The 16,330-nt window shown below is 33.2% G+C and overlaps 1 protein-coding gene across 3 annotated transcripts in view; it reads left to right on the top strand.

Moving 5' to 3' along the window:
- Positions 1–1,831: 1,831 nt before the first annotated feature.
- Positions 1,832–16,330, top strand: part of LOC133203675 (uncharacterized) — a 37,521-nt gene continuing 23,022 nt past the window's right edge. For 2 of the 3 annotated variants that reach the window (XM_061339442.1, XM_061339440.1), the window contains exons 1-25: positions 1,832–1,938; positions 2,323–2,792; positions 3,096–3,191; positions 3,436–3,545; positions 3,977–4,096; positions 4,280–4,356; positions 4,583–4,720; positions 5,566–5,645; positions 5,742–5,907; positions 6,125–6,331; positions 6,473–6,634; positions 7,174–7,278; positions 7,746–7,932; positions 8,242–8,316; positions 8,422–8,574; positions 9,019–9,109; positions 9,338–9,443; positions 9,720–10,003; positions 10,222–10,269; positions 10,392–10,474; positions 10,578–10,658; positions 11,048–11,216; positions 12,670–12,750; positions 13,729–13,922; positions 16,224–16,287. In XM_061339442.1, coding sequence (XP_061195426.1) covers positions 2,330–2,792; positions 3,096–3,191; positions 3,436–3,545; positions 3,977–4,096; positions 4,280–4,356; positions 4,583–4,720; positions 5,566–5,645; positions 5,742–5,907; positions 6,125–6,331; positions 6,473–6,634; positions 7,174–7,278; positions 7,746–7,932; positions 8,242–8,316; positions 8,422–8,574; positions 9,019–9,109; positions 9,338–9,443; positions 9,720–10,003; positions 10,222–10,269; positions 10,392–10,474; positions 10,578–10,658; positions 11,048–11,216; positions 12,670–12,750; positions 13,729–13,922; positions 16,224–16,287 — 3,340 coding nt within the window. In that variant the 5' untranslated portion in view covers positions 1,832–1,938; positions 2,323–2,329. The remainder of the gene's footprint in view (positions 1,939–2,322; positions 2,793–3,095; positions 3,192–3,435; positions 3,546–3,976; positions 4,097–4,279; positions 4,357–4,582; positions 4,721–5,565; positions 5,646–5,741; positions 5,908–6,124; positions 6,332–6,472; positions 6,635–7,173; positions 7,279–7,745; positions 7,933–8,241; positions 8,317–8,421; positions 8,575–9,018; positions 9,110–9,337; positions 9,444–9,719; positions 10,004–10,221; positions 10,270–10,391; positions 10,475–10,577; positions 10,659–11,047; positions 11,217–12,669; positions 12,751–13,728; positions 13,923–16,223; positions 16,288–16,330) is intronic. The other variant, XM_061339441.1, reaches the window with a different exon arrangement.

Genomic DNA, 16,330 nt, shown 5'->3' with positions numbered 1-16,330 from the left:
TCGCATGGATAAAGTGAAATGGCAAGCTTTTAATTATGTATGTGAATGACCTGGAAAACCTTTTCATGAGTGAAAATCCGCCATCAGTGGAACTGCGAGAACTTAATTTATTCATTTTAATGTTTGCAGATGATACGGTTATATTTGCAAATTCACCCGAGGAGTTGCAAACAATGCTCGATTCCTTGTATCGTTATGTTTCTACATGGGACCTTTCCGTAAATGCATCAAAAACAAAGATAATGGTATTCCGAAACAGTGGAACAGTAAATTCTTCATGGACATATAATGGGAAAATCCTTGAGTGTGTCGATTCTTTCAATTATTTAGGACTTACACTGTTTTATAATGGCAAATTTAGTTCTACACAAAAAAGCTGGCAGATCAGGGGCGAAAAGCACTTTTTGGACTAAATCGAAATATCCAAATGTTTGAATTTAATGCAGAAACGCATTGTCAATTGTTTGATACATATATATTAAGTGTTTTAAATTATGGGTGTGAAATTTGGGGCTTCCACAAATCACCTGTTCTTAGGGGGACGGGGGTGGGGGGGGGGGGTGTTGCAGGTAAAAGCTTACAAAGATGAGTTGTTGAATGAAGTAAAACTAATTTAATTATAAATTCAATACTTTCCTATTATAAATTTTAAAATTCTTGTTATTTGTCCCCCTCCCCAAAAAAGAATTCATACAATATGGTGAAGGAAAATATTCTGCTGGTTTTGAATCCTGTATCTACATCATCTTAACCATTCCTGTATTCTACAACCCTCTCCCCCTCCATTTTCTCTTCACTCTTAACAGTCACCTTCCTTTTCATGCATTACACTATAAATTTATTTATGTACATTTATTTGATCATCACGTGTATTTATTGTTCATTTTCTTTGTATTGGAGAGGATAACATCTGAGGCTGAAAAAATTGTGTCCGATCCAATTATTGATTATATATCAATATAATATATAATATAAATAAAACCTTTGTAGAGCGCCCTAAATAATAAAAATTACTCTAAGGCGCTTAACAATAAGATTATAGTAAAATAAATGTACAAAGTAGTAATTAAAGCTTAAAAAATAAGAAAATGAAAGATGCAAGTATGAGAAACATACAAGAAAAAGAAAAGTTAAATAAAAATAGTCAAATCAGATATTTACATCACTAGAAAATTTCTCAAAAAAAAAAAAAAAAAAAAAAAAAAAAAAAGAAAGAAAAAAAAAGCATTTAAGACTTTTTTTAAAATAAAAATCATAGGGGTTTAAAACTCAGGTAAAGCAGTCTTTATAAAATGTGTTTTTTAGCAATTTTTTCTTTTTAAAGAAATCCACACTTTGAATCAATTTTATGTGTGTTGGAAATTCATTCCACAAACTGGCGGCAGACCAACTAAAAGTCCGTTCTCCAAAAGTCTTAGTTCGAACTTTGGCACTACAAGGCTCATGATGTTTCCGATCTTAGTGATCGAGCTGGCTTATAAACTTCAATAAGTTCTTGTAGATATGAAGGAGCACATTCAAACAGGGTGCAGTAGGTAAGCACCAGTATCTTAAATTGTTTAAATTAAATCTGTACAGAAATGAAAGATAAAAATAACAGAGTAATAAAAAAAATATGAATTTGTACGAATTAATTTGTTTCATTTTTGTACAAAAATAAAATATTATTTGATTGACCGGCTGATTGATTGATTGATTGTTTGTTTTACTTAATAAATGAAGGCTGATTAGTTGTGTCGTATGATCGAATATCTTCGGATCGACATGATCTTAAGGTCCCTTCCACAGGTGGCGCTTTCCAGACGTTGCTATCTGTAAACAACATGGACGCGGACGACTGGCGCGGACACTTGCTCTTTCTAAACCTTTTCTTCTAGATACTTCTGCTTTAAAAATTAGTTTCACCATGTGAATTATTGCAATGGGTTAATGTTAAAGGTAATTTGAAGAATGTCAGATACTGTACTAATACAAACAAGAATGCACAGATTTTATATTACAAATAAACTCGAATTTTCTCCATAATCTCGAAAATAAACAGCATTAGTTGTTATTCAGTTCCTAAATATGATACCCGAAAAAATGTTTAAGAAATAAGTGTAAGTGAGACTTACTCATTTAACTTTTTATAGAAATAAGTATCCAGGACATGGTCATAAATTATTTTTATTTTGTAGAAATACCAGTACTTTACTTTTGGTACAATCTATTCATACAACGATGAAGTATTTATGCAGTATTTCTCTTATCCTTTTCATTAACTTATGTTTTCAATATAAGTATAATTTTTTGAGATTCATTATTTGATTATGGTTCCCCCAGAAACAAAATGCCTGGAATAACGGACAGAGTTCACTTTGAGGATGAAGTGATTTTGAGAAATATAAGGCTTGATCAAATTGGAGAAGAAAGGAGTCAAACATACAATCAAGGAATAGATGACATCCTTAACCCTAATGCAACGTACCTCACAGAACTACTCGGACCAGATGAACTTGGGGAGGACTTTGGTTTTGAGCCAGAGGATGCCCATTACGTTGCTCCGAGCGAATCCGAGGAGGATTATGTGGAGGGTCTTGATGACCCCATGTTGGACAAAATTAAAGGGGAAATTGCAAAAAATCTGAGGAGGGAGGAATCAGAGACGTCAGAATCTTCCTCAAGGACTGAAGATGACACAGAACAAGAAGAACTTAATATTCATTATTCAGAGCATTTCACTTCAGTTCCTTATGGAGTCTTGCCAAAAGCTACCTACACACATGGCCGCAAAAATGCTGACATTATGGGGAGTAAGTATAAATATCAGTATCAGGCAAACTAATTTTGTAGCCAAATCACTGTCATTTTTACAGAAAAAAGTAATCATGATAATTGTGAATATTTGAGGAATACAACTATTTTGAATCAGTATGAAAAATGTAGTTCTAAACATCATAGCAATTATTTATTTTACTTTATTTTACAAGTGCAATTGTCTGCAATATTTTAAATTTCCAATGTGATGACAGCACAACATCTAAGAGTTAAAATATGCAGTCTAAAATTGACAATACACTGTACATTAGTTTAATGTTGTTATAATTTTATTTTAGTTGTGTACAATGGTAGGATGAGGCAGTTTGTGATTTTGGACGGGAAAGGAATCACCACATGGAAAAGAGACCCTGGACTGAACGGAGAAAGTCGCAGTAAGTTATTCATCAGCTAGAGTGTAGTCTCCTTTTATTATCTTCCATTTAATAATACATGTACTATAATGTTGTTAATGAACAGTTAAATTAAATTTTTGATGCATAACTGACAATGTTTTATAAACTTATAATGAATTAATATCAAGAAGGTGCTTGAAGTATATGAACTGAACACCTATATATGCATTTGCATATAAATCAGTGCTATTGCCTGATGAAATATTTTTTTGTTAATTGACAGTTCAAAGGGCATTGATGTATCCCAAGTATGAATACAGACTGATTTCCTATCTGGTGTATGCCAAAAAATTTAACTGCTACTTTGCTCTTGGGAAAGATTTCTCACTAAAGGTTTGTGTTAACAAATGAGGCAAATAATCTCAAAGTTATATATCTGGGCATAGTGTGTATGAAATTAGGGGACTGAAAAGCCAAGTGATTTGAGTGAGTGATTTGGCCCATTAATCTGAAAGATATGATTTAAATGTATTCACAGTTGAACAATAAATTTCATATGAAAATGATAGCAGCAGACATTAAAGAGACAAACTGATATTTGCTGGACTTCATAAGGAAAAAAAAAATCAGGGCCATGGTCTTACTTCAAGATATAAAGAGTCGCAAAATTTGGAACCAAGAGTCAATTTATTTATAGGATATATTTATCGTCAGCGTGGAACCAATTATATCAGATAAATTTTATTAGTATACCTGTATTTGAATTTTTGAATCTCACTTCATGCTCTATAACTACATCTTCATCTATAACTGTGTATCCGTAGGTTTTGAATCGTGACTTCATTGAGACCTGTTCAGTTAGTGCTAATCTACGATCTGTCCTGTTCATGTTGTTCAATCCTGTCGGGGATGAGCTAATTACTGGAGGGGTTGGAGGAACAACGGTAGGCCTTGTATCTGGTTCTTTAAATTCTTTTAGACCCAGGCCTTTATTTTAATTTTAAAATTTTGAAACATCAACACCGAAATAATATCCACATATAGCTACATTTTCTATGTTAAATGTTTCTTTCTCTCAAAATGTGTCTAGTTTTCTATGCTACTTCTTTATACTGTTAATTATACAGATATGGAAGTTTGAACAGGACGCTACCAAACAATTAACAGAAATCAAACCTCTCGCCAACTACAGACTCAGAAGAGTGTATGTATTCACTTTTTTCATTTTTTTTATCAGTATTTTCAGAATAATATCCTAGTGAAACAAATTTATTCATTAATTTTAAAGTATTCTATAATGATTTTAGATCCAAACAGTCATAAAGTCTGTATTTATCTTCAGTAATACTTTTATATAAATATTTATTCTTCACACATTTCTATCAAAACAATATGTTAATGCAGTTTTTATTTTTACTTCCTGATTTCAGGAGGGACCTGAAGGATGTAGGGGGGAGCTGGGTGAAGCGGGTGGATCTAGATTTTACTCTACAACACCTCTACTGCTGCTCAGACACAGACCTGTATGCTTATGATCTCAAAGGGCAGCTTCTCTTTAAATTCCTCAAGTAAGCAGGGCTCGACATTAACTTTTTTTCTTACTTGTCCATTCGGACAAGTGACCAAGACATTTACTTGTCCGAACTTCAACTTCACTTGTCCGAAATTTTTTCAATAAAGATCTAATACTGTCAACTTGAAAACTAAAATAAAGTCCATTACACAAGTCATGTCCTTGATTGATTCGTGATGTCATTGATATTTACAACAAACACATAAAACGAAATTTTATCTAGGGTTTCTGTCCTGACAACATAAATGTCCACAAGTGAACCAAACTTCATTAAGTTCCTTTCAGTAGTATGCAATTAGTGAACTTCGATCCCGAATCAATGTGAACTCAATTAGTAGCGATCCCTATCGGGATCGAAGTCCGGTTTTTATGTACAGCTTCCGTCTTGAAACTACCGATTATCTTTCACAGTCGTTCTTATTATTATTTAGAGACTCCTTTACATTAAAATGCACTTGTCCAATCGGACAAGTGCCCAGCAATATTCACTTGTCCGTAATTTTTTTTCACTGGTACCGGGCAAGCGGACAAGCATTAATGTCGAGCCCTGGTAAGTTTACAAAATATAGTGGAAAATTGTCATTACATGGAATCATGAGATAACATTGACTTTTTTAACACTTGAGTTATTAAATTAGGAATCAAAATATTTTATCTTGAATATTTATGATAAAATTTGTGATGAATGAGCAAAGAATAATTTTAACACTTAAAATAATTTAAATTTTGGAATCATTTGTCAAAATTTGATATGCAGATTCATCAATAATAATGTTCATATTGATGAAATATTTAGAAACCTTTAAAATCAATATCTGACGTATGGGTGTGTATTTACAGAGCTCACAGTATGTCCATCACTGGTTGTATCTACTCACAGTTCTCCAAAACACTTCTGACGTGTTCTATTGATACAGAGGGTAAGTTTACACAGTATCCCATCATAAGGGTCAGGATTGTTAATTAAAACAGGATAATTAGATTAATTTCATGGAATCTGATTGCTGTAATTTTAGTGAAGATGTGGAGCCTGAGAGGTGGACTGGTTCACACTTTCCGTGGTCACTCGAGGGCTGTCACCAGTTTAGTGGTACACCCGGTCAAGCCGTCAATCATAGTGACCGCTTCACTGGACGGGTCAGTCAGAATGTGGTCACTCAACACAATGGAAATATTATACAGGTAAGAAGATGTATCATTTAACTCTCATTTTAGTCTCTTAGTATTTGTTAGATAATTTTGTTGACAGTTTAGTGCAGAAATGAAATGTTGCCCGTATTTCCTTTGTAGAAAAAGGATACATTTATTATACATTATTTGTTTATAAAAATACTTTTATTCTAGATTAATTTGAATATATTCTCTTGTTTTTGATACATTAATTGTTATCATTTTCCAGTGTTGTGATCTCCACTGATGGCCTGCTGTGGATGGGAATGACAGACGACTGTCTAATGTACTGTGCCACAGTCAGGAACATCACCCTCTGGAATCTCAATCAGTTCTATGATTTCTTCGCTGTAGCTAGAAGCCGAATTTGCCGCCTTTCTCTTGCCACTTGTGAAAACAAAACTACCCGTGTTGTTGCAGAGGGACAGGACAGCAGGTACAGGTCTTTGATTGAATTCAATCCATTTCCTGACAACACTCTTTAAGACCTCACAGTTACAAAAATTAAGCAGGCAATTTGTGTTAGCATCTCTCTGGAATAAAAGGATTGAAAAAGATTCTAATGTTTGAATTTCAGCATGCGCCTGTTTTCCCGTAAGAGTCAGAAGAACATGACGACTGTGTTACCTCCCCCTGATATTTCTCCCCTCCAGAGGGTGATGAGTGTCTGCTATAGTAGGGAGTACAATATGGTGTTTGTACTCATTACTACCATGGAGATCTGGGTTTATACCACCAAGTAAGAATACATTTGGACAGTAAAACATGCTTATAATGAAGGGCCAGGGACAGATGATTTTTCTTTGTTATAAACGTAATTTGTTATTTCCATAAAGTGTACAACACAGTTTCAAGCCATAGGGAAAGAAAATCACTCTCTATAAGCATCAATTCATAATAAGTGTGTTCGCTATAACCCTGTTTTACTGTAATGGGTTTCTCATTTGAACTTCTTTCAAAATTTGGAAAGTTCTTGAAGTTCAGTAAAGGCATCAGGTTGTGAGAATTTCAGGGGTCAAATTGAAAATGCATCTAAGCTATCTCTTGACAAGTTATGGAATGTAAGTATGCTGTTGCATTTAAGAATAGATGTGTACCATGTCCCGAGAAACTTGTAGTTTAATTATCTTATTTTTTTTTGCAGATTTGATTAATCATTTTTATTTGAATACCCAGTACATGTAAATAGATTTTTTGTAAATGGACTTAAAATATCTTGTTACATGGAGGGGAAAGAGTATATTCATAAGAATTACAAGGTGAAGGTATTTCTTTCAGAACAGACCCCAGTTGCCGAGTGATGACATGGAATGTCCATGATTTGCAGATGCCTTATCTCTCCAATAAAGGCAAGAAGGATTCAGATAATCCATTAGGAGGCTGGTAAGTCACCTACACAGCTAAGGCAAGAAGGATTCAGATAATCCTCTAGGAGGTTGGTAAGTCATCTACACAGCTAAGGCAAGAAGGATTCAGATAATTCTTCAGGAGACTGGTAAGTCACATGTATAGTTAAGGCAAGAAGGATTCAGATAATCCTTTGGGAGGCTGGTAAGTCACCTACCCAGCTAAGGCAAGAAGGATTTAGATAATCCTTTGGGAGGCTGGTATAAGTCACAGCCATGGTTCAAGGAGAATGTAGTTGGTCCCTTAAATTAAATATTTCAATAGGTGCAATAATGACAGGGACATATACCATAAAGAAAGGGGCATGTGGACATAAAATGTATAAATTAAACAAGCAGTTTAATCTTTACTTTTATCAAATTATATTTGTAGAATAGAGACCAAAATTTACAAAAAATTGGCATTTATCTTATTAAAGACACTCAAAAACATTAACTTTACAGGTCCTCCTCCTTACAAGGTGGCCCCTCCCACCGTGCCACAGAGAACGGCCTGGGTAACGAGACCCTGTCCACCTGTCACTCCCTGTGTATTCTGACTTCCACAGCCACCATGTGGACAGAGGAGGGGTTCTGTTGCCCCATACAAAACATGGATCTGGAGGAAACTTATCTACTGATGGGATTGGAGGTGTCTCTACTTTTCTGTTCTATTTATTAAATACAAGTCTTTAAGGAATATTTCTAATCATTTGCTGAGATTTAAGGCAGGTGCAATCTTTTTAAAATGTATTCTGTTATAAATTTTTTCTATGACTAAAGATTTTTAAAAAGTGGCTTGTTCACTATTACATATCAGTAAAATATAATTTCATATGCATTAATGATAAATTAGCAAGTGATGCACATTTGAGGGTTTTAGCTCCCAGAGAACTTCAGAAGGGATTCTTTCAGAATAAAAAATTGCATGATTGTATAAATCCTGTATATATATCTTTAGGATGGGAGAATTTTGTTCATGGATCCAGTCACCAAAGGGAAGAAATACATGGAATTCAAAGCTTCAAAGGATGCTGTAAGTGACAATTAATTCATACAATCTTTAGTCAAACAGTTTTTAAAATGTGAAATGTTGCTTCAGTTCGGATGACTGCAAGCTGGGATCTATCTGATATTACAGATACAGGAAATGAGACATGACATATCCCACAATGCACTAGTCACTCTATGTCACCTTAAGGAACTTGCCATGATACAGATCTGGAGCTTGCCCAAGCTTGAGCTGAAACATGAGCTGTACTGCTCACTGGATATTATTTGTTATGCCAGATTGGTATGTCCAAAAATGCTTTGCTTTTACATGACCTTTTACACTTGTAACTGTACAGATAACAGTATTGAAATGCCCCCCCCCCCCCCCCCCCCCAACCAACCAACCAACACACATACATAAAGAAAGAAAAAAAAACAGAAAATAGATGTAAAGAAAATCACCCATACATTTCAAAATTATACTCTTCACAAAATGTAATTTATTTCTCACTAGGTGGAAAGTTGTTGGCCGTGTTACTTTAAGTAAAATGCAGACAGACAATTTCACAGTATCCATCCAATCCATTTTCTACCTTATTGTAATTCTTCCTCTGATACATTTACCCAGATTTTAATTATTTCCATTGAGAATGAGGGTGAACAGAACCAAAAAATGTATGTAGAATAGAATATGGATGAGTGTTTTCCATTGTACAGTGGAATGGTTGTATGTTTTGATTTTCAGGGTGAGGGGTTTATGACGGGGCACCAGAATGGCTGTGTGAACTTCTACACACTGGAACCAGCCGAGGACTGGGGATTGTTCAGAGCTAAAAGTTTGTATTCTATTTACATACAAGTCATGGATTATTTAAATCTGAAGAATACACAATAACATATGCATATCTAAAGCCTTGCTAAAAAGCCCTGTATTTTGAAATTTTAAGACTTCTGTCTATAAATATTATTGTTGAACTGTACTAAGGTTCAGATATGTCTATTATACAACTTTAGAGGTACATTTATATTAAAGTGTTTGATACTCCCTTTGTTTTGATTCACAGTTGAACCAAACAAAGACAGCGTTGTCAAGAAGAAGAGACCGGAACACCACGCAGAAGTGGTGGCTATTGACTCATCAGCTTCCATGAGAATTTTCTGTTCTGCCAGGTACTTACTCTTATCCAAACATTTTACTGATGTCTGAGAAGACTAAATCTTGAAACAGAACCAAGAAACTGTCAAAATGTACACCCTTTCAGATTATTACATATGTCATGTTTAATGATAGAAAAGAAATTATTTCAAGCAAAATGTTTACATATATTTTTAATTTTTCATAGTAGATCTGTCACACATTTAGGTTAGAATTGTCCAGCTCAGTTTTGACTATTTCAACATTTTTTACATGTAGAAATAACTTAACTAAATATTAAAATGTTATAGTTTGAATGGAGTTATCAGAATCTGGGATGAGAACAAGCACCTGCTGACAGAAATCTTCATGGACAAACTAGAAATTGATGAGAATATCATACAGGAGGAACCAGGAAGGAAGAAAATCAAGGTGGATGAACAAGGAAGGAAGGAGAAGGTGGAAGATGAGGAGGAGGAAGGAAGTAGTTCTTCCCTCCTGGAGAGATCCTTGTCAGCTGCCTGTTTCCTTAACAACAAAGGGGATCTAATTATTGGATACAAAAACCATATCTTCAGTATAGACCATACAAAAGGTGCCATTTTTATGCAATTTTATCCTATTTTAGACAGCTAATTTTTGTCACTTTATTTCAAGTCTATGTTTCCATAATAGTGTTAGTAGCTTTGAAATTGTATTTCTATCATTATTTATTTTCGTACATTAGAAATGCTGATGAGGGAAGTTTGATTGTGTTACCAGTATTGTCCTATTTTCCTTTTTTTTTTTTGATTTTGGAATTCTGTATTTCAGTTTGTCCACATTTATCCATCACTGAAGAGGAAGAAGAAACAGATAAAGGTCTGATGAGAGACATTTTCAAATATTTCATGAACTAATAACAAATGATTTATCAAAAATATGATATACATGTACATCAGAATACTCACTATTGTACTTTTTATTTTTATCACATTCTACAGAATCGGCCATTATTGAGGATCCCTCAGTGATTTATGAAGGTGGAGTTTATCTTCCTGAACCTGTGACACTGGAAAATTACTTGGTATCAATCTTGATTTATTCTAAATATTGTCATTTCAAACTTAAAGTAAAAAAAAAAACATTAGGATCATAAGAGTGTATACATTCCTTCTTTGACACTTCAGGTGCCCTTTGACTTTATTGATTTTTCCAAAGATTTTCTGGAAGGAAAAATGGATCATGAGGAATCTTCTGAAAGTGACGAGGTAAAAGCACAAGTTACGTAACGATGTTCTTGGCAGTTATGAATGACAGCTGAAGGTAGCATACAAGCAAGCAGAGGGTCTAGCCAAACTTGCCCTCTTGCAGCAAACATGTTATATAGGGGAGAGGGCAGAGTAAACATGCTATAAAGGGGAGGGGGCAGAGTATTTTTGTCTCATCTAGGACAAAGAGCATTAAATTTTTTCAATTTGGACTCTAAAATCCAATACAATTTAGAGTATTTATTGCCTTTCTTCAATTAATGAAAGTTACTGTATCAGATGTAGGATAAAAAGTACTTTATCAAATGTGAAGGGTTTTTGTATTACGGTAAGCATGTGGGTTCTCAAATTCTTGGTTTCCTTATACAGTTATGTCTTAATTGTAACAGGAAAGTGGTTCAGAGTCTTCCCTTTCTTTGGCCCCAACTGAAATTTACCAGTCCCCCCTTGATAGCCCCTGGAGTCGCTCCATGATAGACTTGACACTGGACTCAGAAATAGACAAGTATGAACTTAGACAACGAATGAATCTCACAATGGAGGAAATCAACAGAAGAGGTAAATAGAACAAGCATGAATAATTACTGTAGAATTACTGATTATATTTATTGAGATCTTCTATCATAAATGTCATATTTTCAGAGAGCATGGAAGGTACTTGTTCAAGTTAGCTATTTCTTGTATCAGTATACAAGAAATTTCAGTAAAATCCACCCGTAATGTCACTCTTTTGTCTGAGCGCTCCATTATTTTAGTAGGAATGGAGAGTTGCAAATTACATTGAAAACAGAATTTGTTATGTTCATATTCTCCTTCCCGTACCTCTACTGAGGAAAGAACTTAGAAAATTTTAACAATTTTACTTTCACATAAAGAAAATAAATGTGGCACTGTTGAGAATTGAACCTGGTACCTTCACCTTCGCAGTCAGGCACTCATCTCACTACGCTATCGAAGCTGTTGAATGACAGCGGATTTAAATAACTTCAGTACACTTTTTTCGCCTTACATTCTCTATATATAAATAAATACTACTAGTATGTTAAATGTATATTTACAGTGTAATTTGTAAATATTCTTTATTTTATATTAAGAAACAATAATTACAAGCATTTAAAAAGGTGGATTTTACATGGGTTAATATACTCGTAGCGCTCCATTCCTTAAAAGCCATGGGCCTCGGCTCCATTACTTTTAAGGAATGGAGCGCTACTCGTACATTAACCCTTACATATTAATGCAGATTAACCCCACCTACTAGTAATATGTATGTAAAGTAGTAAACACTAGTAGAGACAGAATTGTGATATCCATCTTCAAATTATGTAACAAAAATTAATACCAAATATTCTTAACTCATGGCTGACTTCCTAAAACCTCATTTACAAATACTGATTAATCTCTGAGTTGTTTATTATATGGTAAAATACTACTTACCTAAGACTCAGCAGCATTTATGCATACTTGTAAAATGGATTAAAAAAAAATTAAGACAAGAAGTTGTCTAAACACTGTTAAAAAAAATAAGTATATAAATAAATAAAAAACCTCTGACCAAGCAAAGATATCTGTAGAAAACTTTCATGTAAGTAACAATGATAGTGGTCTGATTAGTGATATTTTTTGTTTCAATTTTATTTTGTCTTAATAAGCAATCTTAATTTTATATCTAGCAGTTTTTAAAAGGACCCAAAGCCTCCGTAGCTAAGGATTAAAGAGAATTAAGATTATGTGATCAGATGAAATAGATCATGAAAATACAGACAATTTGCTACATAGGGAGACTAACTCTTGCTTGAATATTTATTTAGTAAATAATCTTCATAACAAAAGTTTTATAGATTAATGCATGTTTAAAACTTGGTGAATTAGAATGAGGATAATTACACATACATTGTATACAAGTATATTTATTTGCATGTCTTATTCATGTGTGCCTAAATAATCATGATTATGTTAAACAATTGCATGCTTTGCATGGATAATTCCTGTATGTATGCACCCCTTCTAGCTGAGGAAGATTTCAGAGAAGCCAGAACATCTAAGGAACGATATTTACGAAGGAAAATGACATTCATTGCGCAGATGAGGAGTAAGAGACTTCGCACCCTCCCTTCTGTTTTATTTATACCCTCATTTTCAGTATATCATTGCACTCTTTCCCTATGAGATTTTCTCTTCATCGTTTTTTTCCTCTTTTTGGTTCTTTTGCTATCAATTATATGCACATACAAAGTACTATTTGATTTAATTTGTGAGTCTCCTTAGCACAATTTTTTCTGCGTTATGACTCTGTTTCAGCAATACCACAGTTTATAGCAATGGTGGTTGGTAATTAAGACTTGTTCAAAATGAGTAATCCTTGGGTAAAAGCTACTCTATGTACCCTCAGTACACATTGAGTTTGATATTAGTGTTATATGGAACTTTAAAACTGAAATCTTATTCTCATGAAATAATAACTTTATGGTAATGGTCAACACTGCAGTTTTGAAAGAAGTCTTAATGATGTTAAAATTAAATAAATTCTGAGATGCAGCTTTTATGTACATACTTTATCTTTTAAATATACCAATTTTGTCCATAATTATCTGCTTTCAATATGCAAATAGTTTGTTACTGTCAGATGACAGAATTATGTTTTTAATATTTCAGTTTGAGTTTTAGAGACTCAGTACAGTGAATTAACGTTCACTTTGTAATGACCTCATGCATGTTTTAATGACTTAATTAATTGACAATTGCATCTTGTATAAAATCAAAATTTAGAGACAAACTTTAATGAAGTGTTAAAAATAAGCTTTTTTGTGTTTATTGCATTCATTTTGATTGTTTTCTGCATTTAACTACCATTTAATATGCTCAAAGCATTGAAATATAGGAGAAAAAAGATAAACTCATAAACCATAAAGGCACAATTTCTCCTTAAAAAAGCATTTTTTAAAAGTTTTATTTATTCAAAGAATATTTCAGAATACAAGTTTTGTTTTCAGAGGGATGTTTTCATTAATGTATCTACTGTTCTGTTGTAATTTTTGTTGTTGTAATGTTATCTTGTCCCGTGTTTTAGGTGGGAGAAGAAGAAGGAGGAAAGCTATCAGTGTGTTAGATGGGGAGGACACACCTCATGCCTCAGACCAGGAATCAGGGGGAGAGGACATGCCAAAGTTTGACTTCCCTATGTTTGGTAACTCCCCTGGTCCCTCTCCCATCCCTACTCCTCCCTCACATCCAGCCACACCAGAGGTAGAAGAAGTTGTGGAGGTTTGTATGACTTTTCTATCAATTTGAAAGGACTTGTGGATTTTTTTTTTTATATATAAGTACTGTAGATTCCTAAATATATGCAAGGAATTAATTATCGTGTAATTATGCGAGAAGCACCACTCACAAAATAAAATTACTCCCTTTTAATTTTATGGAGCTGAAATCAATGTAAAATGTCTTGATCAACCGTCCACTTGGGAATTATTGTTCTCGCGATTTGACGTGAAAGAGCCATTTTGCAATAATAAGTACTCTCCAAAAATAAGGAGTCTACAGTACTGTCTTGCACCTGTATTAAATGGTACATATTTTATACATGAATGCAATAAAAATGAAAAAAAAACAGGTATAAATTAAAATGAATTTATTCCATTGGTAAATACAAGATACATAATAATGCAAACATTAAATCTTGGCTGCATTTTTTTAGCAATGAATATTTTAAATAGCTTGGAAGGTCCAACAGAAGTTCTGGATATCCCCCTCCCTAAGAATTTTTTAGTTTAATGTACATGGTATACAAATGCATGTATAACCTTTAAATGATTTTGGAAACACAGAAAAAAACAACAAAATCATAGAAAAATCTTCTAAAATGAAAGAAATCTACCTTCTGTTTGGGAAAACATGGTTGTAAAGAACTTTATTCTATAATGGCTAATATCTGCACTCAAAATCAAACTTTGATGGACAAATCTTTAGTTATATTCTTAATTAGGAAAAAAATTGTAGACTTCAAAGCATAAAATCATTTCATCATTTGTGATGTCATAAGGTACTAATGATGTCAATAAAATGATGCAAATTTACCATTTCACTGATTTTGGAAAGAAAAATGTGTTTTTTGCACTAATATTTTGATTGGAAAATTTGAAACGCAGGTCTGCTGAGACTTGATCTTTTGATACAATGTGTAGAATGGTAATATCAATGAAATATGTGAATCTTGTACCAGAGCAAGTTTGTGCTGTTTTTAAAAAAGCTATCATCAAAATTGAATATAATTTTGCATTTGTCTCTTTTTTTTTAAATTACAGTGTAACTGTTAAATCCAATTTTGTGATGTCACAGAGGCAAAATTGTCAATTATTTGTTTCTAATCCATAATATATTTTGTTTATACAGATGTTTAATTCAAATATGTACAATTGTGCATATTTTAAGGGAATTTAAAAATTGACTATACTGGGGACAGGAATACTGTTTACTGAATATACATGTAGTTTTTAATTTACTTGCTCACCCCACCCCCACCCAATCCTACATACCTACTGCCAAATGAATGTAAAAAATGTAAAAATGTTAGATAGGTTTCTGGTACTGGATATCCCCTCACCCCTACGAGGAAATTCATGCATCCAGTTGTTGGTGCAGGTGCTGTATTTCATTTAGAAAAGCCCTGAAATTTACTATACATGTTCCTTTCCAAAAAGCATTTAGTGGCAACTTAATATAAATTTATGTATTGGTTATCTTTCATAAATGATCAATTTAAAAATCTGTACAATTTTTCTTTTGCATATATGCATAAATAGAGCAAAAACCTTCTTCTTGCTCATATTAAAATTAAAAAAAAAAGGTTTTTATTCGTCCAACATCATTGAGTAAGCAGCAGAATGGGATAGAAATATATTGAACTCACAAACTTATTTGTTTGGGATTTTTATTGGTGATTATTTTGGAAATGTACTCTTATGAAAATCAAATCAAAGAGTCTGTAAAATTCTTGTTTGTATTTTTGTATTGTGTATATTTGTATTTTCAGACATGTATAGAGGTAAAATTATTTCAGGCATTGTGTGTGAAATTTTGAACACAAATATACAGAAAGACTAACATTAGATAATATCTAAGATTGTACTATAGACCAGAAATTTGTTTATTAATTGGACTATCAGCACCTGTGATTCTCTATAGCATTTCTAATTAAAGAGCATATCTTACATGTATCTTTTCATTCTCATCAATGCACTGAATTTTTATGCACTCTAAAAATGTATTTAATTCCCCTAAAGAATGATTCTTTGCCATGTTTAAAAAAAGTACAGGGCCACAGAAAATTTTAAACTATTACATACACATACATTTTCAGGGTGGGATTTCTTTACGCTATGTGCATGTTCAAAAGTTTGCCGGGAAAATTTGTCAGGGCCTACTTCATGTGCATTTAAGATCTACAAGAATCTCAGAAATTTGCATAATTTTCTTCTTGTGGATCAAACAGAAATTTTGATTCTGCGATATTATGATCCTGTGGGAAAAAATACACATTAAAATGAAATTTAATTATTTATTTAGGAAGTTGAAGCTCCTCCACAAAAGCCATTAGATGATAATTTTGTTCTCAAAGAAGTCCCAGAAGGTGAGGTTGATGTGATTATTAGCATGAACAGCTTGACTGAATT

The sequence above is a fragment of the Saccostrea echinata genome, unplaced genomic scaffold (assembly GCF_033153115.1).
Source record: "Saccostrea echinata isolate AGI-Se365-2 ecotype Australia unplaced genomic scaffold, CSIRO_AGI_Sech_v1 ptg000051l, whole genome shotgun sequence".
NCBI lineage: Eukaryota > Metazoa > Mollusca > Bivalvia > Ostreida > Ostreidae > Saccostrea > Saccostrea echinata.
This window is presented reverse-complemented; position numbering and strand designations above follow the sequence as displayed.